General features: G+C 39.8%; 1 protein-coding gene across 9 annotated transcripts in view; it reads left to right on the plus strand.

The window, feature by feature from the left end:
• Nucleotides 1–2,002: 2,002 nt before the first annotated feature.
• The window catches only part of UBE3A (ubiquitin protein ligase E3A), a 54,090-nt gene continuing 30,251 nt past the window's right edge, over nucleotides 2,003–25,841 (plus strand). The window contains exons 1-6 of one of the 9 annotated variants that reach the window (XM_061377666.1): nucleotides 2,004–2,306; nucleotides 5,902–6,114; nucleotides 11,642–11,709; nucleotides 18,963–19,108; nucleotides 19,719–19,835; nucleotides 23,163–23,207. In XM_061377666.1, coding sequence (XP_061233650.1) covers nucleotides 19,816–19,835; nucleotides 23,163–23,207 — 65 coding nt within the window. In that variant the 5' untranslated portion in view covers nucleotides 2,004–2,306; nucleotides 5,902–6,114; nucleotides 11,642–11,709; nucleotides 18,963–19,108; nucleotides 19,719–19,815. Of the gene's footprint in view, nucleotides 2,307–5,901; nucleotides 6,115–11,641; nucleotides 11,710–18,962; nucleotides 19,109–19,718; nucleotides 19,836–23,162; nucleotides 23,208–25,841 lie in introns of all 9 variants that reach the window. The other 8 variants (XM_061377665.1, XM_061377667.1, XM_061377668.1 and 5 more) reach the window with 8 other exon arrangements.

A 25,841-nucleotide genomic window follows, 5' to 3' on the forward strand; every position in this document is an offset into this window, starting at 1 on the left:
TTAATAAAAAGTATACTATCTGCAAGTGTATAATCATTTCTATTAATTCCCTTTATTAAGGGTTAATATAAAAAAAGATTCGGATCTGTTTTCCTTTTACTTTCTACTTACCCCTTCCTCTCCTTCTATGCTTGCAGCTGCACAAATTCAATGCCTTAAAAGAGTAATCATCCACAAAAGTCACATTTTGCATGTGTTGCTCTATTTTGAAATTACCTGATCAACCTGCTTTCAACACTGACCTGACAAAGCGCAAATTTTACCTGTGTTTTTAAAACCCCTCAGAAAGCAAACTTGCAATGCATAGGCCTTAGTGTAGGTAGGGAAGGAAACAAATGAGTTAATGGAAAAACTGTTCTCAAGGACAGGTGAACGAGCCAAGCTTCGGGCACAGCTGCTCAGGGTCAGGGTTTCTTGCTCACCCGTAGTCCGCATGCCCGGTCCTCACTGCTCCCCAGCCTTCCCAGCCCCACCAGCCAGTTCTACTCTCTGTGCCCCCAGTGGTTTGGGGCTTGAGTAACATGGGCCTCTTGCTCTGCCTGTCCTCATACTCTCCTCCATCACCTGCACAGAGAACTGACACAGCCGGGATGCCCATACTGAGTGCTGCTTGTCCTCATGTGCCTTGGCCAGCAGCAGCAAGAGCAGAATATGGCCCCTGCGCGGGCTACCCTCCAGAGGTCATTGTCCATTCCCCTTCTTGCGTTCCCTCCCGCCGGCCAGCCCTGGCACCCGGCCCAGATTAAACTTGATACACCCTGGGCGAACTGCCATGGGGCCGTGGACAGCCCTGACACCGCAGCAGGCCTTGATGGTGGCCGCCCTCTCCTTGCTGAGGGCTCAGAGGTGGCGGTGGTTTCTCTCCTTGCCCGCAACAGCTGTGCCCCCTTGCTGTGCCACTGCTCACCTCTATGTCTGTGTATTGTCCTGCCTGCAGCCCTGCTGCGAGCAGGGCAAGTGTGTGTGAAAGCAAGCATGCTTGCATGTGTGTGTGTGAACAGGGGTGCCCCTGTGCACCTCTGGTGTATCAGCATGCATACATATATAGATAAGCATATAAGCATGCATGCAGACATACACGTCCCTGCACACGTCCCTGTGTGTGCATCTGCATATATGTCCCTTGGTGTGTATGTGGAGATAGACTCAAAGAGCCATAGAATGGTTTGGGTTGGAAGGGACCTTAAATACCATCTAGTTCCAAGCCCCTGCCATAGGCATGGACAGCTCATAACTAGACCAGGTGGCTCAAAACCCCATCCAACCTGGCCTTGGACACTGCCAGGGTTGGAGCATTCACAGCTTCCTTGGGCAACCCATTCCAGTGCCTCACCACCCTCACAGTAAAGAACTTCTTCCTTACATCAAACCTGAACTTCCCATTTTAGTTTAAACCCATTACCCCTTGTCCTATCATATGTATCCTATATGTATCCTACCCTATGCGTACATGCATCTGCCTGTCAATCCCCCCACACAGGGATATATGTATATAGGTGTATATATGCATAGATACACACATATGTAGATGTGCGTGTGCGTGCACACTATTAGACACGCGCGTACCACCGTCGGCCCCATGCTATAAACGCCTCACTTCTTCCGCCCCCACTCGGCAACTCGCCCCGCGCCTTGCGCCCCGCGCATGCGCCACCCCGCCCTTCGAGTTACCACCCCCACGCTCTGCGCTGACCGCCGCTCCATACAGATGGAGCCCCGCCCCCTGAGCCTTTCGCCCTGTTGCCCTCTTCCAACATGGCGGCTGCTGCCTCATTCACGCAGGCACATAGGCGCCGCCCTGTCTCCTTTCCGCCGGGAGCCGCGAGTGAAAAAGACAGGAAGAAAGCGGCCCGGGAACTCTATGGTTTCGCGGGGTGGGTAGCGTGGAGCAGCCGACTTGTCCTCCCGCCCCTGCCCGCGTTGCACGCCGGGACGCAGTGGGTCCTCCTTCCCGCCCCCCTCCCCCCAACCCCCGCCCGTCCTCCGAGCTTGCGCCGCGCCGATATCCGCGTTGCTCCCAAGATGGTGGCGTGGGGCTCGCTGTGAGAGTGAGCGAGTCCGCTACAGGAGGCGCAGCCGCGGGCCTGGCCCGCCCTCTCGCTGTCGGCAGGCCGCTCCCTCGTCCTTTCCCGCCAGGCCGCGTCCCTGTCTTCTCCGCACCGGGGCCCCGACGACTCCTCCGGCAGCAGCAGCGTTGGCGGCGGCTCCTCGCCTGCGGCCCGACCCCGAGCGCAGCGCGGCCCCCGCATGAGCCCGGGCGGCGGTGCCGGCGGGAGTGACCGGGAGCAGCAGGCCGCGGCGCCCAGGTCGGTAGGCGCTGCGCAGCGCCCGGCCCGAGGGAGGGCCGGGACGGGGGATGGCGCCCGGCTCACGCCGGCCCTGAGGGGGAGGGAGCCGGGAAGCGGCCCTGCCCGTTTCCCTCCGCTTGGGAGATCCACTACCGGGGGTGGTGACGGCAGGCGGGAGGCTTCGGCGGCAGGGGTGCGTGGCCCCGGTGGTCATCCACCTCCTCCCCGTGAGGCACATGGGTGCGGGGCCGCCCCGTCCCTCCCCAGAAGCGGGAAGGCCGGGCGGGCTGCAGCCCGCCCCCAGGGGGACCTGGGCTTGCTGGGCGACCTTGGGTGAACCTAGCCTGTCCCTGCCTCAGTTTCCCGGTTCCGCGGGGCTGCCGTGGGCACGGGGCGCCTGGGCGCTCTCGGCATGGCCAGCTGGGGCAGCCGGGGAGGTGCGGGTGTGTGAAGTACTGCGAGGGTGCGTGACTAGTGTGCAGGGCCCGCTTAATAAAGTAGCTGTGTTCACTTGCTCCTGTTACCTTTGATCCAGTCTGAAGAGTCGGATCTTCTAACCTGTGAACAAGATGCTTTGCTAGTAAACGGGATCTGTCACCTCCCGCTGCAGGACTTTCGGGGTTCCGTTTTTAAGTGTAGCGGTAATATTTCTTTTAAAGGAGCTCTGTAGGGCATTACAGTTCACAGCTGATTTGTATATCTGGTGTCTAAAATGAAGTGATGTGGTCATTCAGAAGTTAGTACTGCTGAGGGAAAAAAGCATGGTCCACAACTCTCCTTTAAGTGGCAAGAACCTGTAATTATAGACTTTTGGTTATGCTTCCCCTCCTCCCCCAGTTAATGCTTTTTTTTTTTTTTGTTTTCTTCTGTGTAAGCTTTGTTATAGCTCTGGAAGAAAACCTGTGTCTTACACATCAGTTCAGGAATGGCTTCTCTGTGTCTGTATGGAAACTTCCCTACTTCAGTAGGTGGCTGCGCAAACCTGAGGCTCAGAATCAGCTTGTCAGATTAGTTTTACCGTTCCTCTTGCAGGTCTACCAAAAAGTTCATCAGTGGGAAATTTTATCTGATTTGAGCTTTGATTCCTAACAAAGTAAAATGGACGTGACTGTATTGTTATTTTACATTTTTGTTTATGTTGCTGACTGGTTTGAAAGGAAGAAGTCTAAAACAGAAGATTAAGTTACTAATTCATGCAAATAGCATCCAGTTGGAGATTCCACACGAAGAGGGAAGCTAAACTCTATGTTGTGTTGTTAGACATCTATGACTGGGTGAGATGATAACAGAGGTGGTGAGAGGTACCCCTTGATAAGAATGAAAACTGCTGGAAAACAGGCTTTACAGTTTTAAAAAACTGCTTAGTTTGGATGGTAGCATGGAATACTCTGTGCCCTTTCATCTTGGAAACAGTTGAAGGCTTGAAAATACTGTGAAACTTGAAGTGTGTTGAATTGAAAATAGGAAATGTGCATTACCAAATTGCTATGGATATTCCACAGTTTTCCTTACACTCATTTTCTTTTAAAAAGAACTGCAGTTTGCAGTGCTTATGACTTGTCTTTGTAACAGTAATGTTCTGTCAATTCGATATAGACAAACTTTGAAAGAAAATCTAGACCACTGCTTAGGTTTACAGGTCTGAAAAATATCTTTAATTGAAATTATTTCTGTGCAGTATTATGGGATACTGCATGTCTCTTTTATGAATACCTTCCATTCCACTATAAATGTTTGCTGTTTGTAGTATCTTTCATACTAGAATCAACAAGTTTTTTTTCTGTTTACCAGCATTGTTTGCTGGTTTTCCTCCCTGGACTATCCCTAGGATCTCCCAAGAATTCATAAATAAAAACATCAAGGTAGATGGCAAAATAGCTTGATTTGTTTGGGATTTTCTAGGGACATGATTCTGTGACTGTGTAAAGGAAGTGACAGAAGGGAAGGCTGGCTTGGAACAGCATAGGAGTTTAACTTGTTCACAGCAGTGTTTTAAAGCCTAAAGCTTTCAGTTCAGGTCCTCTTCAGAACCCTTAACATTGTGTGGGTTTGATCCTTTTTTTAATAGCAAACAAAGCTTTTAGTCTTTTTTTAATTACTGCCACTGCTTAAAGACATATGCAAATAATTATTCTTTTGTGGATGGGATTTAAAGCTGTGTGTGTATGTTAAATACACCAAGAGATTTTCTCAGCTTGTTACAGCACCTAGAGTGAGATTGTCCCTCTTCTAATTGACTTGAGGAAATAAAACAGATTCTTTTTCTTTTCACTTCATGTTTGGTAGGAGAAAGCCTTTTTCAGAATTATGAAATATGCACCCCAGTAGGAAATCATGCTTATTTCACTATGAATATTTGCTTTTTAACCTTGTAACATTTTGTGTAAACAATAGTGTAGGACATGATATGGCATTTAACGTGGAATGAATATAATGTTTACATTTTTATAACTGTATCAAATATGCATCACCTTAGTTTTTGCTATGGAGTAAATTATTATTATTTTTTTTTTCCTCTGCTGCTTTTGGTTTCAGTTTATTTAGTGAATGTTCAGAGAGAATTAATGTTTTTTTAATTCAGGAAATGTCTTTCCCTCTCACCATAGCAGTGTATTCATACATGGGAAGATAAAAGCTACCAACTCTTAAAAATAGAACACGCAATTGAGGGACAAGGGAAAAGAATTCCTAAAATATGTAGGCATATATCTTATTTTCAGTGTCAGTATTTGGTACTGTGGGCCAGGTCTTCGCTTCACTTTAGTTAATGAATTGATATTGATTTTTAAACAAAGGAGATGTTTTACACTTTTTTCTGAAGTATCCAGTAGCTGTGAGTTTTACAGAGCAGCAGTGTTGAAAGATTTTCTGTCATTAATCAAATGCTGATTTGTACATGGAAGACGGTAATACATTTGCTGTCAGGTTCTGTGACAAATAATTTAGAATATGATGTTTACTAAAAAAAAAATACCATTTTCTCCCCGACTCCCAGGAGAGTGTTGTGAGCTTTGCTAAATATTTGGTTCCCAGAAACAACAGCAGTGAGCAAACCACATGTTAGGAGTGGCTTTTTGTCACCTTAATATTTTGACCTTAACTTTTACTGCATTAACTTCTTGTGCTTACAGACAGTGCCTGACAGCCTTATAAAGCTGTATGGCCCATGAATAAAAGTTTGGAAAAAAGCAGACTTATATGAACAATAATGTGTGTAATGTATCTGGTTGGTCTGCAGAAAGTCAGCAAATGCAGTGTAAAGGTAACATTTTGTAATGAAGCAACACTTCAGCAGCTGTACTGGCTGGTAAGATGTTTCCTTAGGAAAATAACCTTGTAGGATAAATATTTAAAAAAAAAATTAATGATAAAATCAAATAATGTTGAGATCCAGGATTCCTGGTTAGCAATACAATACGTGACCAAATAGCACTTTTAATTGCTATTTTTGAATAGTTCCACCTTCTTGTGGCTGGGAGTTGAGAGGACTTGTTAACAACTTACTTGTTGCAAAATTACATTATAAATTAAATATTACTATGGTGTTCTGTCTCACAAACACTTGTGAATTCATCTCTGAAAGGAAGCGTTAACTAATTCTTACTTTTAATAGGTTGAGCCTGCTTCCCTGTATTATGAAAACTGCTGAATGGAGGAAGAGGGTGGAAGTCAGACTTTAGCGGTACTCTTTCCATTACCATTCTGCATGGTTCTTTACCTGTGTTTTACAGAGTGTTGAAGAATTAGGAGAAGCTGCAGTTATTCAGCTGGGTGAACTAAATGGGTGGCTTGCCTCTGGACCCTGACTCTCACTTCACTGTCTTAGGTAAGAGGGGTGACCTGCTTCTTTTGAAGCAACTTGCATTTCCTTAGAACAGGTGTATGTGTTTTAAGAGAAACTTCTAGTTCGTGAACCAGTGGTTTAGTTTTTTTGTCTGTTTGTTTTGTTGTTGGGTTGTTGGTTTTTTTTCTGTCACCTGGTGGCTTGAAAAGAATATTAACAGCATGTGGCTGTTTTAGAATTGTCTTTGAAAAGCACTCTTATTTGTATCCTTCCACATACCTTTGAAAACATGCTCTATATTGACATACTTTACCTTTGAGAATCATGCTTATCTTGTGTGGTACTTTGACAGTGGAACTGTCCCATAGGTGAATTACAGCAGTGATGGTTTAGCACAAACTTGAACTGATATACCAGCTGACAGCTTGATAGTGAGGGTATAACTTTTTTCATGGAATAATAGAATAGTTTGGGTTCAAAGGAACTTTTAAAGGTCATCCAGTCCAACCCCCCTGCAATGAAGCAGGGACATATACAAACAGATCTGGTTGTTCAGAGTCCTGTCCGGCCTAACCTTGAATTTTTCCAGTGATGGGGTGTCTACCACCTCTCTGGGCAACCTCTTCCACTGTTTCACCACCTTCATTGGTAGAATTGCTTTCTTGTCATTAGTGTAAGTCTACCCTCTTTTATTTTAGAAGCATTACCCCTTGTCCTATCACAACAGGCCTAAGTTTGTCCTATCTTTCTTATAAGCCTCCTTAAGTACTGGAAGGCTGCAGTAAGGTTTCTAAAGCCTACCTGGAGCCTTCTCCAGGCTGGACCACCTCAGTTTGCTCAGCCTTTCCTCATAGGAGAGGTGCTCCTGCCTTTTGATCATTTCTGTGGCCCTCCTCTGGACCTGCTGCAACAGATCCATGTCTTTCCTGTCTGAGGACCCAGGAACTGGAGGCACTACTCCAGCTAGGGACTCACCAGTGCAAAGCAGAGGGGCAGGAACACCTCCCTCAACCATCTGGTCGCACTTTTAGTGCAGCCCAGGATACAGTTAACATTCTGGGCTGCGAGTGCACATTGTCAGCTCATGTTCATTATTTTATCCACCAGTACCCTGTAAGTCCTTCTCAGAGGCACTCTGTATTGATATCACCCAGCCTGTATTAATACCAGGTATTGCTCTGACCCAGGTGCAGGTTATTGACACTAAAACTCATGAGGTTTGCATGTGCTCACTTCTCAAGCTTGTCCAAGTCTCTTTGGATGGCATCCCCATCCCTCAGGTGTGTCAGCTGCACCACTAAGCTTGGTGTCCTCTGCAGACTTGCAGAGGGTGCACTCAAAGTGTCCATATTAAAGAGTACTAGACCCATTACAGACCCCTGAGGAACACCACTCATCACTGATCTCCATCTAGATGTTGAGCTGTTGACCGCGTCCATCTGGATGCAGCCATTCAACCAATGACATGTTGAAACACATGCTGGTTGTCTTGAATCACCTGTCTTCCATGTGTCTTCATGTTCAATCCTGGTGTGACATAATGTCAAACCTGTGACCTAAGTACCTACATAAGACAAAGTAACAAAACCTATAAGGTAGTTTGAAACCCAGTTTAGGTTTGGTCTTGGTGGGCCTTGCATCAGCCAGTGGGATCACAAGCATAAAATCATGGAACCTGTATTTGGGTTTGGCTAATTGCATAGCTGTGATTTGTCTGCATGATTTTCTTTTTATTCTGTGAGGACTGTGGCAGGACTCCTGCCCTGACCAAGATTGAGTTCTAGGGACAAAGCTAGTTATTCATCTGTCCTTCATAGCGGAGATCACACTTCTACTTCCTTTGATGGACCCTTTTTTGGGATTTGTTGATACTCCCTTGATAATCATTACATTAAAGACATTGGTGAAATGAGAATGACAGACGAGCACCCCTTTTCCATACCTTCAGGAGCTGTGTGCAGGGGAGGCACAAGACCTGCGTAACATGTTGCCAAGCTTGCATGGTGCTGAGAGATGCCAGACTTGTCCAGGCAGCTGGGCTCTGGCATTGCTTGTGTACTCCTGCTCTGGTATGCTTTGTGGGACCCAGGTTGGAGCAGCTGCAGTTCAGCAGGCTTGGGGTGTCAGGGGGTGGTGGAGTGGCTCTTAAAGGAGCTGTACTTCTAAAATGGTCTGCAGGTCAAAATACTTCAAAAAATGCTACCATAGTTGTAGACAAGTTTTTCTTCTGCAGATGGTTATTCATGTGCAGGAGCTGATTAATGCTTAAAATATTTTGATTTTACAGTATGGTAATTTTCATTTTCTTAAAAGCTATCTAACTTTTACAAAGCTAGATGATATTGGTCTATCACTACTTCAGAATTTCTGTTTTCAATATCATGTTTCCAGGTTTCTTATTTGTATAGCGATACTCAGCTAATGCTTACTTTTTATTTCATAGTGAAATCTCTTGAGCAAAATTGTGGTAATAAATGCTGTGGTTTAATATGTGTATATACCCTATTTCATTTTTAGGAAGTCCATGGTATATGAGCATACACAGGCTGCAGTGGCAGCACTCAGATGTGTTTCAGCTGTTGTAGCAAAACTTACCTATTTGGGACCATGACAATACATACTTAGAGTCTACATAATCTGCAAGTCTCATCAGAGTTGAAGGGAATGTGTCACTTTTGTGAAATACTGGTATTTCTTGGTTGTAAAAGTTGAGCCCTTCACATTGTAAGGTGGTGATAAATACTTCATTTGTGTGGCTCCTCTGACCTAAATATCTTACTGAAAGAAGGGTGTTTGTGAATACTTGGTGGTTTTTTGTTTGGCTAATGTTATGTCGTATATGTCAGTCATGGAAGAAAATTATTATTTAAAGTCACAGTTTCTCTAATACAATTTCAAATACATAATGCTACATAAAATACCTACCTTTTTTTAAGGGTAGCTCTCAGAATTTTTTATTTTGCTCCTGTCTTATGAAAGTTACTGCAAAAAAAAAAAAGTGGAAAACATTCAGGACTAGATAAGAGGTGATTTCATGATGTCTTGCATCAAGCCAGACATGAAAGTTGCAAAGTATTTTTTGTAATTTAGAATTAATTTCTTAAATATTTTTCAGTTCTGTACATTATAGTTTGGTTAATTACCTAGCTTAGCATCTTTGTTAATATTCAGTGTGCCTTAAAGTCTCCTCTTACTGAAAATATATGACAGTTGTAAACAAGCAGCTCTTTTGGCTCTGGTCATGTGACACATCAAGATTTCTTCTTGTTGAGTGGAAGGAAGCGTGTTAGCCATGCTTTAGTCACATTTTCCATTTGCATTTTTTTTAGGCAGTTGTGGTAGCCTAATGCTAATTAATGAGTACTAAAGGTGAATGTTAAAGCACATCTGACTTCATTAAATTATTTTCATTCTTTTTTAGACAAGCATTACAAATTCTGTAGTTCATTTTGATGTTGGTCATGTAGCCTTTGAGTGTAGCCTTTTAGTAGACAGCTGAACTGCTTTGCTCTGGTGGTAGCTGGTGGGGGGAGTTTGAAGAAAGAGGACTAGAAGTCCAGGAGCTTCGGTTTTGTGTTGCTGGAATTGCTCATCTGCTGCTAGCTACATGTTAATAAGCAAGTCCTGTGTCTTCCGTCTCCTCTGCTGTGGTCTCGTTTCTGCTGTAAATTGTACTGTTTTAAACTACATAGCTTCAATTATATTGGGAACCTTTGTTATCTTTTCTCCTATTGCTGGATAATAATCATAAGATAGATGTGTAATTTTGATACCTTTTCATGCTATACTTTGTGCTCTGCTCATACTCTGTGCGTACCGATGGTGCTTTTGTACCTTAGAGGAGACAGAGTGAATTTTATATAGATGGTACTGATTTATCTGTGTACATGAACAATTATATGCATTGGTGTTTGAGCTGGAAGTCTTGTGATACAAGGTGTGAAAATATTGGTCACATTTGTCAGAATATTTCTGAGTTTGCTTAATGGCAGCACTGTGAATGAAGAATTATTCTTTAATAGAATATAAAATAAATATTCTAGATTTCTGTTGGTATGGAGTAGAAGTGCCACTTCCAAACAGGAAAATCATTAGTTTTTGTTTCATATTGTTCAAATAATCATTTTCTTTTTCTTCTGAATGGTACCAAAGTTCTACTGGTGTAGTTGCATAACATTAACTCATTAATCCTAATTGTACATAAATCCATATAGTTATCCTAATTGTTTGCTGAAATAGCAGTCTTGTTTCATGAAACAGGTAGGTTGTCCTGTTTAACTTTTTTCTTTAAATACAAAAAATTGCGGACAAACTGTTAGTGATATAGAGACTGCTTTACTGGCACGACTGTTTCAAACCAGGATCACCCATTTCACATCCCTGATAAAGAACTGGGCCTTTGGTGTCCTGGATGAGTTCTCTGTGGTTTGACATCTTTTAAGGCAAACCAAAATGTACTCTTAAGGTAACCAGATCAGTGTTTCCTTCGTGGGAACTCTGATCTGTATTGGAGATCAGCCTAAATCGGCAGCATTGGATTTATTTGTTCTAAATAGAGTTTTAGAACCTAGAAATTAAGTGGAATGGTACTGAAAATGTGATACTCTGTGCCAAATAAGTAAGTTGGGTGTTTTGGTTTTGTTTGTTTGGTGGGTTTTTTTTTCCTTTTGAAAGTTGCTACTAGATTTCTTTATCTACATGCTTATTCCTCTCACTTTTTTCTCCCTGAAACTGGTTGTACTTCTAGGTGTTTGTTGAAGATGTTTGAAGTATGTTTTAGTCATGTGTCTGTTGTTAGTTATGGCTTGCCTGAAAATGAATGAATTGTAGAGCTTATCAAACTCCACCAGTTTTGTGCAGCCTGGACAAAGATGTGGTTCTGTCTGTGACTTCTTTGAGCGTTGGGTGGGTTTTTTTCTAATGATAATTACCATTAGTTAATAAAAAAAGAAACAAACAAAAAACCCCACACCACAATAAAAACAACAAAACCAAACAAATAAAAAAGACCCAAACAAGCAAAACCCCCAAAAGCACAAAGAAACACACACACAGAGATCAAAAAAAGAAACCAAGCAAAAAACCCCAACCAAACAAAAAACAAAACCACAAACAAACCCCCCCCCCCAAAAAAAAAAAAAAGAAAAAAAAGAGGGGGGAGAGAAGACCATGCCAGAATCTTCCATATGAAGGAAATTGCTATTTATCATGAGGTAGATGAATGGAATTGTAAGACTCTATTGCATTACTGTGGAGGAAAGATTAGGGAACATTGTATGTGCAGGCTTTCTGCTTTTGTGTTTTCCCTAACGTAGTAAATATTTTCTGTTGTGGTTTTTATGGGAAGTATGATTTAGCTTGGGAAGTCATGATTTAGTTTTAGGTAGTCCTGTGAAAACAGGGGGTTGGGCTCTTTATGGTTCTCTTCCAACTGGACATACTCTGTGATTCTGTGTTTCCTTTAGTTGCAGCTTGTCACTGATTGAATGTGTCATTTTGAAGTTGTATTGAACTTGTACCAAGCACAGTGTGAAAACTGGAATGTAATGGGTTTTTTTTTGCATTGTAGGTACAAGAACCGTAGAAGTGCATTTTAAAATTTGAAAGAACAAGTTTCTGCAGCTCTGGAAAGATATGGTATGTTTATGTTTTCACTTATAGTGCGTGTATGCTAGTAATTATAATATGAAAGCTTTGTTTTTTGTTCCTGGTTAAAAAAAATGAAATGTTAAAAATAAAGTCAGGAAGAAAAATGCATTAATTTTTCCTGTATTTTTTTAGCTGTGATGTTTACTAGTTAGGTATAGTGCTCTAGAAAACTGACTTAGTTGAGGGTTTTTTGGTGTTGTGTTTTTTTTTTCCTTGGAGAATGCTGAAGATTTGGTTTTGGTTTGTTTGGGTTTTTTCCTTCCTGCTGAGCACATTTATAGTGAGACTTTTACAGGTTTTAGGAATGGCTTGAAAAATAAGCTCGTAACTACTCGCAAACTTAAGTAAACATCAGTGTAAGTTAAATTCGCAAATTGGAATGCTAGGAAACAGCATTGACCAGAGAAGCTGTGGCTTCCCCATCCCCAGCAGTGTTCAAGGCCAGGCTGGATGGGGCTTTAAGCAGCCTGGTCTAGTGGAAGGAGTCCCTGTCCATGGCAGCAGGGTTGGAACTAAATGAACTTGAAGTTCCCTTCCAACCTGAACTATTCTATGAAATACAGAAATGTAGCTTTCCTTAGTAGTGCTAACATCAGCTCATAGCATATGGCATTTTTTTGTCTAGGCTCTTGAATGTCCAGCCAGCTTAAATATATACATGTATTACAGCAAGGTTGGAATCTTAACTTGTAGTTATTTTAATTTTCATTTTCTGACTTTATTCTGGTGTAGTCCTGTGGAGATACCTGGTAGTACAGAATGACTGCGCCACCCTAGTGTTTTAAGTTCTGTAGTTGTGCAGTTTGGTACTTACAGAATTTTGGAAGTTTCTTGCATTGCTGCATTCAGAAAAACAATTACTGGGTGGTTTTTTTCTACCATATTAAATAGGTCTAATAATGTACATAAAAGCTTTATGTGAATATATGTAATATTTAAAATTAACTGCTTCTAAGCTACATCCATACTGTTTTTAATCACTTTAAATGTTGGAAGAAATAGCTAACTACTGATAAGAGCTTTATACGCCATGGGTATATGTCTAGGTTTTTGTTTTGAAGGTATTTAACATAGGAAAGTATTTAAAGTTTTGAAATCTCAACCTTGCAGAAGGATTGTTTGGCATCTGTTTTAAGCTATAGACAGGATTAATTCTAAGCTATAACTTTAAATATAGTATGTGCTAATTAAAGATTGTAAATGACTTAAAGCTATAACGTTACATTATCACAGTCCAGATGTTCCTGAGAGAATTGTATAAATTGGTCCTTTACTGTAGCAGGCATCTGGTAGGTAGCGTATGTTCATTTTTGCACCCACAGCACCACTGGGACCACCCAGCTGCTTCTTGCTCTCCAGTTCAATACCAGTTGTGTGTATGATAACTCTTCTTCAAACCTAAACCATTATTTCTTTCTTGCCATTTTTGATACTGGCTGCTGTTTTCCGAATGTTTAACTGCTTGCCACTGTATGTATGCATAGCCTGTGTACTGGTATGCACTTCATAAATTGGTAAAGAATTCCCCTCTTAATTCCCCACAACTTGAGTAATGAATGCTAATGGAATATCAGAAGAGCTGTATGTTATGCTACAGAATTGCATGATTGCTTGGTCTTAATATAAACTATATATAAACAAACATGCTAATGATACTGAAGAACTTGGTGAACAGAAAGGTATTTTACATGGAAGGCTGCATGAAGGATGGGTAGCAAAAGAAAGCAAAGTAACAAAGTATAAACAAAAGGACAGATGGAACAGAAGTTTAAATACTAAAACTGAAGTGAAGGTGTAAAACATACATGTTTGGAAAATAATTTGATACCTAGGCAGTAAAAGGAGAGCTACTAGAAGAAGTTTAAACAGATGACTGGATTTCACCTTCTGAGGTAGGAGGGTCTTTCTAATCCTAACTGTATATCATTTTGGAGGGAGCCTGAAATAGCAGGCATAATTGAGTTAGAAACAAATGGCTCTGCTGCAAAACCAAGGAGTGTGTGTAGCTGAGTAAAAAACCAGCTGTGGTCTAAGTGAAAAATGCAGAAACTAAAGAATATTTCAGGTCTTTCCCGCTTTTACAGAGGTGAATAAAGTACATCTATGATCTTACTGAAATACCAAACCAAAACCAAATGTTGAAAGAAAAGTCTAATGCCCAGAATTGCAGGGGTGGCTTTAGAAAATAACTCGCAGGCCTTTAGCTTTGGCACAAGGGGAGGGATTGGGTCAAACACTAGACTTTTTTCTGTTACTGCATGATTTCTGGGCTATTGACATACAGACAAAGTAAGTATACAAATATTACAAGATTAAGCTTTTATGTAAATCTGTAGTTGATCTCTGTAAATCAGGATGCACCAAATTCTACATTTATTAAACTCAATAACTTGTGTTTTTACTGAAGTGTAAATTCCAGAATGGTGGCAGCTTTAATTTGAAGATAGTAGCAAATTCAGATCCCTACCCCAAATAATTTATTCATGTTAATTATCCTTTCTGTCCTGCATGATTCTCTTCCTACTCTAATTTGAGTTTGTCAGCCTTCAGTTTCTAGTCATATGGCAGTTTTATATGCTTTCTTTTAATTGGAAGCTCTTTTTTATGTATTTTTTTATGTGCAGTGAGAGGACTTAGTTACTTCCAGTATCCATATTGATTAGCATGATTAACTTTGAACTTTTTCCCTTATCTAATCACAAGGCACTTTTTTCTATATACATGCTGTCTTTGTGACTCTTTTCTGCTACTTCTAGAACACTGCTGAAGAATATTGAATAATTGGAGAACTGGGCACAAGTTTTGGACATGTCTGAAGTACTTTATGTAGATGAACAGGCACTTTTCCAAGAGCCCTTCATATCAGTTGTTCTAGCTGTAATACTGGGAACACTTGTGTGCTTGCACATCAGTTACGACTGTTTTAATCATTTTAGGTTGTCATTTTCCAGGATAGAACCCAAGTCTTTTGGTCTTCTAACTGTATGACTTTGTATTTATTAAATGAATGGTTTGGCTTACTAGTCAGTGGGAAAAAAAAAAAATAATATGGATGTGTTACTACTGGTTTTCTGCAGCTTCGTTAGGATTTATGTTACCAGGTTTTCTTAGTGCATGTTTTATTTTACTTCAGGATCATTCAACCTCCTATTAGTTGTATGAAGAAAATTTCTGGAATCTTATGTCCATTCACGTTTTCTCTGCAGGAAGCAGCATGCAGGCAATGAAAATGTCTTGATAAGGTTGAAAACATCAGTTAAGTCTCAAACATGATATTTTTTTATTTTTTTTCCTCCTCCCCTGCAAGTGGCAGTTAAGATGGAATTTAGGGATTTGGTGAATATTCTACAGTTTTCTCCAGGATACTTAAAACAATCTCAAGTTATAAAAGACCAGCTTTTCTGTTAATTGTCAGTTCCTTTTTTGAAGTAGTGACCTAGCAGGGGAAGTTCTGAGGGTACCTTTTACTGCATAGATGATAACTGTTCATTTCATCATGGTACTCAAAATCCAGAAGTGTATCAAATTCACTCTTGGAGGATTCAGTGATTCTTCAGAAAACATATGAAAGCTGTCTAGTGTTATCTTCATGAGATGGATGATTATTTTTAATTAAGCAACTCAAATTCTGGCACTGTAAGGTCGGGAAGGTCATGGTAGTTCTTTGTACAGGTGAATCACCCTTGTTTTCATGAGATCACCTGTTAAAAAGAGAATCTTAAAAAGAAGAAAAATTGGATCAAAGATTACTCAGGTGGATACTTAAAATTCCTTTGTAAAAGAAACTTAAATTCTTAGAAATGCCACCTCCAGGGCACCCGTCCTTCAGTGAGGTCAGTAAGAAGTTATAGTTTAAATGAGAAAAGTGTTCCTTCTTTCCGGGATCTTCCTAGACCTCAGATACTAGGTGTCAGCTGCCAGATTTCTGTGCTTTCGCAGAAAATGAACATCAAATAACACAGATAAAGTAATGGGTATAGAAAATCCGTGTAAGTGATAACTTTCAATTAAGTGATTTGTACCTGGAAGTTTTTTGGCTTTGGTTGCTGACAAGTAGGTGCTTATGTTCTCCGTGGTGTCGCTTTAAGTTCTGTATGTTGATGTTGGAGACCTCTTCTTGGCTCCTGTTTGTGATCCTTGACTTTTGAGATTAAATGAAACATGCAAAGTGAAGATCTCATCAGGCTATGCAAAAAAGTTGCTTTTAGCCCCTTTTAATGCATCTGAACTTGTTTCTGGCTTCTTGCTCTTTCACTTATTTATAATTTTTTTCCTCTCTCTTTTTGAGTTCATAGAAACATTATTTTCTGAAAATCTGCACCTTTGCCCCCTTGAAGAAATGGGTCTGAGTTGTCTCAGACTACTGCGTAAACATTATTTATCCTGTTGCAGCTTGATGAGGGCTATTCCAGGGAGCCACATACGGTTCTTCAGATACATGGCTTGAGGGCATGGATCTTGTGTATTACAATGCTAATTATAATAGGGGCTGTTGCAGTCCTGGTTGAATCTACCTCTTGTAAATAGTCACTAAGCAGATACAGATGTGTCTCTACTGGAGCCTGCCCAGTCCCAAAGAGCCAAGCAGCCATCTCAGGTTTCTTGGGCATACTCCACAGGCACAAATTTAGATACATTCAGCTGCTCAGTGTGTTTGTGAAAGCCTAAACTGTAAGACATGCTAATCATAATTATAAAAATCTGTTTGAGTAATAACTATCTGCTCTGGGGCTGCTGTTCCTACCTTAGAAAAGGTAAGTTATATCCAGAGTGTGTTTTGTAATGGAATTCCTGTGACAGAAAAGTAGTTGGCTTAGGTCAGTTTCCTATTCTTCATAATGTCAGTTTCCAGGATGCTAATATTCTCATCAGTGTGGTTTCCCTTTCCTGATCAAATAGTGTCCTTTAACTCTGTTACTTGTTGTGGGGGTTTTGTTTGTTGTTCTTATTTATTTTTTTTTGCCTTGTTTGGATCAACAATCAAATTGTCCTTTGTTCAAACTAGAATCAGAATAAGGGATCTTCTGATGCCAGTGTCCTTTACCACCCACCCTATGTTTCAACATGTTGGTCTCTTTGCCAGGAGACACTACTCTGGTGATGGATGAATGAGTAAGGTTTTAGAAAAGAATTTTCATCTATGCTAGGGAATCCTTGCCTATCATATTCTGTCCCAAGGAGTGGCAGCAAGGATATGTGGGGAAGGTAGGACAGGAAGGAGATAGAAGGGAAAATTGTTGAAAGGTAGCATGAGATTCATAGACCCCATACAGTAAATCTAGTTTTAAGGTATCTTGTTACAGATTAGAAATGCTGTTACTGTCCGTTTCAAAGCTGATTCAGTCTATAGACACAAATTTTGCTGCAAAACTTAGATGAGTTAACTTCACCTTGGTGAGATGCATGCTGGCTTGGGTGCTGCCTCTCTTCACAGAGCTGTTGTAGATACTATGTTCAGTGATATGCTAAATCTGACTAACAGAATTGGAGCTGTGTCAGGCCTGGGCACAAACTTGTCTTGGCCATGATTAGTAGAGGTGCCACGTCAGTGCACATTCTTTAACATTCCAAAATCTGATGGTTTTTGAATCCAGCACCAGCACTTCATGTGTTCCTTCACTGTTAACAGTCATGTTCATGGCTTCTATAATACAAAATCTCAGGAAAACCTTGTTTTAAGGTTGCTGTCAGCCTGTTGTTCTAACATGCTTCTACTTGAATGGAAGACTACTGTAACTAGCTTTTTGCCCATGGTCTGGGTGATACAGAACTCAAATCCAGGTAGGGAGTGATTGGTTTGGAACATGAGCCGATGCTGCCAGCAGTTGGACAGAATGCAGGTTTCCTAACACATGAGGAAATTAGAGATTACACCACAGTCCTCTTTGACCCGCATGGTGAAAGTTACTTAGGCAAAGGTCTAGAAGCGGTGTTAATTTCTGCATGCATTTTTACAGAGCAATTTCACATCAGTTCAGAAAGCAGCAAGAATTTAGATTTAACTTTAGGAAGAAGCACTGCCTTGAAATAGGCATCTGTTTATTTAGAGAAAAGGCTTGCCTGAACGTAGACACTGTCAGGTCTTCAATAATCAGAAAGCCATAAGAAGTGTTTTTAAGACTTCTTAGTTTTGCATCAGCGTCTTGATTTTTGCTTTTCTGTTCAGCTGATGGTCAGTGAACTTTAATTTGAAAATCTTTACCCTGTTTGTTGTTTAATGTTGACAGATGAGGAACCTTTGCAACTGACTCTTAATGGTTGCACTGTGTTCCTGGCATTGACTCAGTTAAACTTTGACAATTTATACCTGTAAAACGTAAGCACTAGAGAAACTGCTTTGTTTCAGAGGGTTTTGGTAGCCTGCTTCCTTTTTACTTATGTCAACTGCACGTGTGTTTAGATGAGAAGACACAAATATAACTGATGTTAAAAAAATGAAATTACATTTTTCCTATGTCAAGGAATGTACCCAGTAAAGCTAGTAAGCATCATTCCAAAACTAATACAGATTTGTTCTGTTGTGGGGTTTGTAGCAGAATAGCAAAAATTAGCATTTTTTCTGCCAATTTTTTTAAAATCCTGGGCCTTGTTTACAGATAAGTGGTTTCGTATCACTGATAAGTCAACAGATAACAAATTAGCATTGAGAATGCTTGATTGCTTATTGAACCTAAGTCTTTACTGAAGACTCTTGTAACAGGTTGGACTGAAGCACAAAAGCTTTCTTTACTGGAACATTTAAAACTGTATGATGTGCTCCCTTAATACTTTTACCAGATCACTGTGACTTTGGAGAGCTACGGGTGTGCCCTGAATAGCTTGCTAGCCTTTGTACACCTTGCTTCTGTGTGAGGCTTCTTCATGGCAACCTTCAGATATGGGGAGTTTTATCTGGGACTGAGCCACAGGAATAAACTTCTCTGATATTGTACAGAGGTCTGCCCTCATAGCTACTGGTGTTTAGAAAAAGATAACTTTTTACTTACTAAACACAGTAATAACATTTCAGTTTTAATCAAAACTTTATATTAACAGAAAGTGAATAATGCTTTGTGGTCTGACTCTCCATCAGAGGCCTTTTTTTCTTTACAGACTTTGTCCAGTGCACTTAGGAGCTTGGGTGGGAGAGAGAATGGGGTTGAATTCAGTGTTGAGGGTTATATTTGGAAATATTTTTTCAATTAACTTTAGTTTAGAGTAGATAATAGCAGTAGGTAAGAGACTAACTGGTTCCTTTTCAGCCATGGAAGTAATCAGCTGGGGTGGTCCCAGGGCGCTCTGGGCACGAGTATTGCTGGGTGATCACTGGCTGCCACCTGCGTGACAAAATAAAGGACCAACCCTTCAATTTGTACCGTGGAGCCAGATCACAGGAAACAGTTGACAGGTAAAATACCCTTTTGAAAATTTAAGGGAGAGAAGAGTAGATGCGGCTTAAATGGAGCGAGGTACCTAAAATACTGGCCACAGAGAGTAAGGGTTGCTCCTCTGAAACTTTTACATAGCTTTAGCCTACTTTATTTTGGGGAGAGGCGCATGGCAAAGTGCAAGTTACATGCTGGTCCCCTGGGAAAACGCAGCCTCATCAGGAACCAGTATCAACTGAGTTGTGGCAGAGAAACAACTAACAGAATTTTATTGTAGTTAGAAATTACAGTTCATATTTATGCGTATGCTTCCAGATCTTCAAATGCTTGTTGTCCTGATGTTGGGTGCTTTCCACTTGTCCAAAAGATGGATGTTAGTTTTTTTAGAGAGGCTAAAAATAAGTCGATGAATTTTCAAGTTCACCAGTTGAGTGTACTGTAATGAGTTACTCCAGAAGTCTTAAAATGCCATTCAGAAATTAACTTTTTTTTTGTGCAGTAGGTCTTAATCTTGCAGTTAAAACAATGCTTAACATCAGTATTTTTTATTCTATTTTATGGTTTTTATTTAGCAGACTGGCTGAAAATAATTTGTAAGGACTTATAACTAAATTATTTTTGATTATTTAGAGTTGTTGAGCTTATGCTTAGCCCAGCGTGATACAGGACTGGTGTGACTACTCGTTTTTAATCAGTGAATCAATTGTGATCACCCTGATGTCACCGAATGGCCACAGCTTGTAAAAGGTAAGTATCAAGTGTACTGTGTTGTTTCTCAGGATCAGTATGTTTCAGTTTAATATTTATTTTTAAACTATTTCATTTGTAAGGCTTGAAGTTAGTTTTATAGATAGCATTAAGGTGTATTGTTTGTTTAAGGTAAGTCAGCTGTCAAAGTTGACTTGCGCTCTTGCTTAGAGTGATTTCGAAGCTCACTTAGCTTGTCTCTGCCTGCTTTCTACAATAGGAGCACTGTGGTGCTCTGTGGCAGTCCTCTTAAGACCAATGTTAATCACTTTTGAGTCTGGTGTTTTATACTGTCACACTGAAATTCTGTATACATTTTTTAGCATTCTTATTCAAGGAGTGGCTTGCAGAATGGAGAAGTTGCTCCCTGTGTTATTGGAAGTGAGCCACCATTTCAATTTGCTAGCTCATACTGCAGTATTCAGATTAGTTAGTGTCTTGTGATCCGTATCTAAGATCTAATTCAAAGCTGAAGTTTATAAGAGCATTTGCTCTGTGATTTTTCTCTGAACAGAACTCTTGTTTCAGATTTTAAGCATGCTGAAAAGACACCTTGCCATACTGTGTAGTTCTTTCTTCATACGGTTGCTTGCTCAGAGGAATAACAAGGTATCTTGTTTGTAAACAATTGGGTATTGCAGAATAAATAGCTTCTCAACAAATATTATATTTCCTGTAATTAGATTGATGTTCCACATTGTTCTAATGAGTACTGAAAGCTCGTTTTATCTGGTGCTTGTATCACCATTTGAAACCTTTTAAAATCCGGTTAGTAATTGCATTAATACTTCTACAAATCATAGTTATGCTAGGTCTGTTCATGCTATAGAAAACAAATTAGCTGAAGGAGTTTGATCCCTGTTTTCTCTAGAACCATTTACCTTAGAGGACCAAACCTTTTTTTGACTCAGCTAGGTTTATTTTTTTCTGAACTTTCCTGAAACTGTGTCTTATATTATTGTCTTACAGAATTATATATTTTTTACTTTTTTTTTTTTTTTTTTTTTAGTATAATAGCATGTACTAACTGTGCTGTCTGTTCAAAGCCCAGATAAAGCTCACACAAATGTTAAGGATAGGAAAAGATTTTGGGTGTACAGATAGCTGTGATTACATCCGTACTGCAGATTACCAGGCTACCTTCTTTACATTATATGTTTAGGTGACAATCTGCTTTTTTTTCCCCTTAATTTTTCATACTGCTGCATATTTTGAAGGCTCAAAGCATACTCTTGGTGTTTGTGTTTTAATGCTATTTCACCTGTACTTTCTTAGCAACTTAAAGCATTACTCTTACCCAAAGCTTCATTGTGTCGTATGACTAAAAGATCACGACTGCCTCTAACTTCCAGTCTCTTTACTATCAGTTTCTGAAGTCCTGAATGTGAATAGAGGAGCTAGTGAGTATGAACATAATAAACACTCTTCTTTCCACTGTTCTTCAGATCATGTGACTTCTAGCACTTCGATGCTTAGGTGAATAACTAGAGAAAAAAACCCTAAACTGAAGTTTTTTCTCTCTGCTAAGTAATTTAGTGACCTGGTTTGGTCACTGGAGTTGAAGGGAAATGAAATTTTGATTTGTTTTGCTGTTGAGCATTTTTGTCAGCAACTGTCTTGTCAGTCGTGAACTTCAGTCAGTGAGGGGAAACATCATTTGGAGGGAATAAATAAAGACCAGATTTTGAAATTGGGCAGTCTTTATTATTTTCCAGCTAGAGGGTATGTGCATTTTAAGCATCAGTATAGGATCAGTTGGATGGTAAGTTCAGAATTGTTGCTAGTGTTAGTTGAATTTTATAACTTAGTGAAATATAAACAAATTACTTCCTGTGTTCTTCAGCTGTCACTGCATGGTATCCAGCTTGCCTAGGAGTTTTTAAGTTGTCTGCCAGAAATGCTTTCTAGGCACTGGATCTGTTAATGTGGTACGGTTTGGTAATATCCAGAAAGTTGCTCTGGTATGTTGGTAAAGGAACTAAGATTTTTAGTAGAGAATTGAGAGAATAGTCCAGGCTTTACTAGGAGGGACCACCCAGTAAGGGTAGCACAATGAAACATGAAAAAAAGAAATGTTTCAGGCTACAGGTGAAGATTTCCAGGAGTGTTTCGTATATATGGTCATATAGTAAATAAAGAAATTCAGGAATCCCATTCCTCTAAACAAAGATTTTCTTAGTGAAGCTATGGCAAGGCCTGCTTAGCTGTGCTAACTGAAGCCCCATAGCAAACTGTTGAAACCTACAAAGTGAGTTCTGTTTGAAGATTTTAGCTCACTTCTGTTTTAAGAAAGCTGTCATGAAAGGCATTTTTGTTTATGTAAGCTACAGAGTTTTATTCCAATGGCTGTGCTCTGTTTCCGCTTCTCGGGAAATATATCCTTTGTGTCAGTTATGGGCAATTGTACCAAAGTCTATACCCAAGTGAAGGTTGGCTAATGTTCTTAAGGTATGATACTCAAGGCAGCTATGGTGACTGAAGTCAAAACTGCTGCCATGTCTCCTGGCTCATTGGTTACAAACTCACAACACAGGAAGAAGTCCTGAAGGAAGGAAAAAAATAATCAGTATAAAAAAAATTTATTAAATGTTAACTTCTTGAATTGGTGCTGCCGTAAGGAAGAAGATGGGAATAAGGAAGAGCTGTATTTTAGCCTTGCTTAAGTTAATATGGAGCTATACCCCTTAAGTGAGTCTGTAAATTAAGTCAAGGGGGTTGGTAAGCTGAACACAGGTGCTGTTTGTGTGTTCAAAAATGCCAGGCAAAAACACCTAATTCTGAATATTATTGTCTGACCTGTTGGTTGGAAGGAAGAAAACAGCTGCCTGCAAGATTATTTCAATAAAGTCAATTTGAGAGACATACAAAATTTATGTTGAGATTCTGTTGAGACCTGTTTTGGAGCTGCTGCTTCTTAGAGTCCAGCTGTGCAGAAATTTGTTTGTAACAGTTGATCAATAATAAACTTTGAGTATATGTTTTAGTTACAAAATTGTTTGTGAAGGTTTAGTGCAGAAGTGGTGTAGTATGTAATCTGATTAAGGAAGTACTGCCGGCAGAACTCTTCTCTAATGCCTGCTGTTGTGTAAGCTGTGAGGAAAAAGGGCTGTCCTCCTTAAAGAAAATTTGTCTTAATTATATTGTCAGGGTTTACATTATAAATTGTCTTCTAGGGTTTGGTCAAACAAACTGAATGTGGAAGTGCATAGAAGTTGATGTTTTTTGCTGGCAATAATACAGTATCATCACTTTCCACCTTTCCTAATTTCATATTGTAATGACTTACAAAACTTTAAGCATTATTTGTTATTTTATCTGTATTTGCAGATCACCAGGAGAACCTCACTCTGAAAACATTGAAACTAGCCGAATGTAAGTAAATGAGTGGATGAGTTTGGTATATCTTGTTTCAAAATGTTTTGGACATATGTAACAATTATTCTTGCACCTGCTTAAAAAAGATGACCAAAGCTGAGGAGAGCTGTGGAATTACTGTAGAAAATTTCAAGGTAACATTTTGCTATGGAAAAATAAATAGCTTTAAGCCTCTAAGAAACTGATTATTTTTTGGTTGGTTGGGGATTTTTTTGTTTTGGTTTTGGGGTTTTTTTTTGGTTTTTTTTTTTTTTTTTCTGAGAGTGAATAGGTTGAAAGTTCAGGCGTTTAATTTAATGTGAACCAGTAGATGGTAGCATAATACAGTGTCAGAAATCTTCAGGCCTGTCTTCAGACTTGACAGTAGGGGTGTAATTTCTACCTGCTGTTCACTAACATCTTGCATGGGTTTGAAGACACTTCAGTACTAAGGCACAATACCTGCTAATATCTGTTGTGGCAGATGGATTGCTGAACTAAACAGACTAAAAAAGGTCTGAATTTGTCATGTACATACTAGTTAATTCTAGAAACAGAATGCTATCTTTCTTAACTAAGTTTAAAATACTAAACAGTATTCATGTAGCATCTTGTTCACAGTTTTGGACCTTGTTTTGGTCTGTCTTCATTAGCCTAGAAGCCAAGATTAACTAGAAGCATGATTGTGATAGGCTGAAATCTTCATTTCGAATTTTAAAGGGCTGCAGGTATGAGAGAAACATTAAAAACAAACAAAAAAGTTATTTGAGGCTTTATTCTTCTCTGAGTTAGCAAACACAAATTCTTTTCTAGCTATTCAAACTGTCCTGTCATAGAACTCTGAGAAACCACAAACTGTTTTTCTGGCTTAGAGCACAAGTTCCAAAATAACAGAGAGAGAGCATAGTTTACTAGTTAGGGTACTGTCTGAAGCTTTGAAGGATCTGTGCTCATTTCTCTTCTCTGCCTACAAGCTTCTCTGATCTTAAACTGTCTCCTCCACACCCTCCCCCCAACTGGTCTAGCATTCTACACACTGTGGCTGAACGCCAGTTTCAGGATGTTTTGCAGGCTTAGGGATATAGTGTGAATTGTTCAAGGACTTCTGTGCCATAGCTGTCCAACTTGGAGGTGAGCAAAGCTGAAGTGCCCACATCAAACTGCATACCTAGCCTTAAAAGTGATAAGAAGGAAACAAGGAATGCTTTTCCCATGTGTTTTTAATAAGTCTCTAAAGTGAAGTCTTTTCTTGTGCAGGGATTTCTCCTGGGACCTCTTTTCCCTCTCATGCACATCTGTTACAGAACTGTTGTCTAGCTGCTTTTTTAGGAGTACAGGTTGCAGGGATCCAGACCTTAGAAGTGACTGGCTGTTGCTATGTGAACATGTGTTAGAGGCAGAAGTTGCAGAGCAAAAAACCTGCCATAGTCTCTTCTGCTCCAGTAGCAGCCCCTCCTCCATTGCGTTTTATTGTTCCTGCAGCAAGTTTAGTTTTGTGTTCTTTTGTTTCCCTGGCCTAGTCAAACAGGGGAAATCAGTCTGTAGCCTGGCTAATAGTCTGCTCTGCATATCGTCAGCTGGACTAGTGCTTTTTGCACATTGTAAGGGAAGATGTGTTGGAAACAAGCATTTTGGCTGGCATGAAATAAAGACTCTCTAAGGACCTATGAAAAATGAGAAGGAAAAGGCAGTATAACTTTTTTTTTATTATTCTATCAATTCAACAATTCTTTTTTGTATGTGTTATTATTCTTAAAACTGAATCTGAAAAAGTATCTACAGTAGCAAACTTTTCTGTGGGAAAACTGATTTTTTTGGTGCAGAATGATGATCAGAGTTGCCCTGAGGTTTCAGGTGTCTGTCTAAAATAGATGCAAGCCAGTAAGCTGTAGGGATTCACATATTTGAGTAGTAGTTACACAATATTAATGCATGGTACAGTTTCAAAACTATATTTTTTTTACCGCAACACAATGTGATGGTACATTACTTAGAGAATTTCTGCAATCCTGCTGCGTGGCTGCTCTTGCCACATCAGATGGAATGGCAGGCTGGGTAATACAGTGTGACCTGCAAGCCTACTGTGTAGCTAAAATAGTTACAATGTTATTTACATGACCTTTATTCATTAATAAATATAGGCATTTAAGCAAATGTTTTGTTGTTTGCACACTGAATGGTTAAGTTGGTTTTGCTCTAGTTGACTGACATAATTGCTATTTGTTTGTTTTGCATTGCAAAGCTTTATACCAAGAGTATAGTCATGTATTTTTTCAGGTGTGTGAATTAAAATAAAAAAAATCAACTGCCTCTTTCATATTCTTAAGCAGCAAATTCTTTCATGCAGAAGTCTTGCTTATCCAAAGCTATTCAAATTCTGGCTCTATGCATGATGAACATCTTAGTGCTAACTCAGCTTTTAGAGTCTTTTTCCTTAGCATTCATTCAAGTCTTTGAATTTTTTAAGATTCTGTCACAGTTCTACGTTAATTTTCGGCTTCAATTTGGTATAACTTTCTTAAAACACCTTTAGCACTAAATTATATAAATTTAAGTTGTTCAGTGTAACAATAACTTGGCTTCTTATCGATTCATGTAATTACACTCTGTATCTCATCATGTATCAAGGCAGAGGTGGGTATTTTGATATGC

The sequence above is a fragment of the Neopsephotus bourkii genome, unplaced genomic scaffold (genome assembly GCF_033783945.1).
Source record: "Neopsephotus bourkii isolate Nb327-2 ecotype Australia unplaced genomic scaffold, CSIRO-AGI_Nbou_v1 NB_1760, whole genome shotgun sequence".
Taxonomy (NCBI): Eukaryota; Metazoa; Chordata; class Aves; order Psittaciformes; family Psittacidae; genus Neopsephotus; species Neopsephotus bourkii.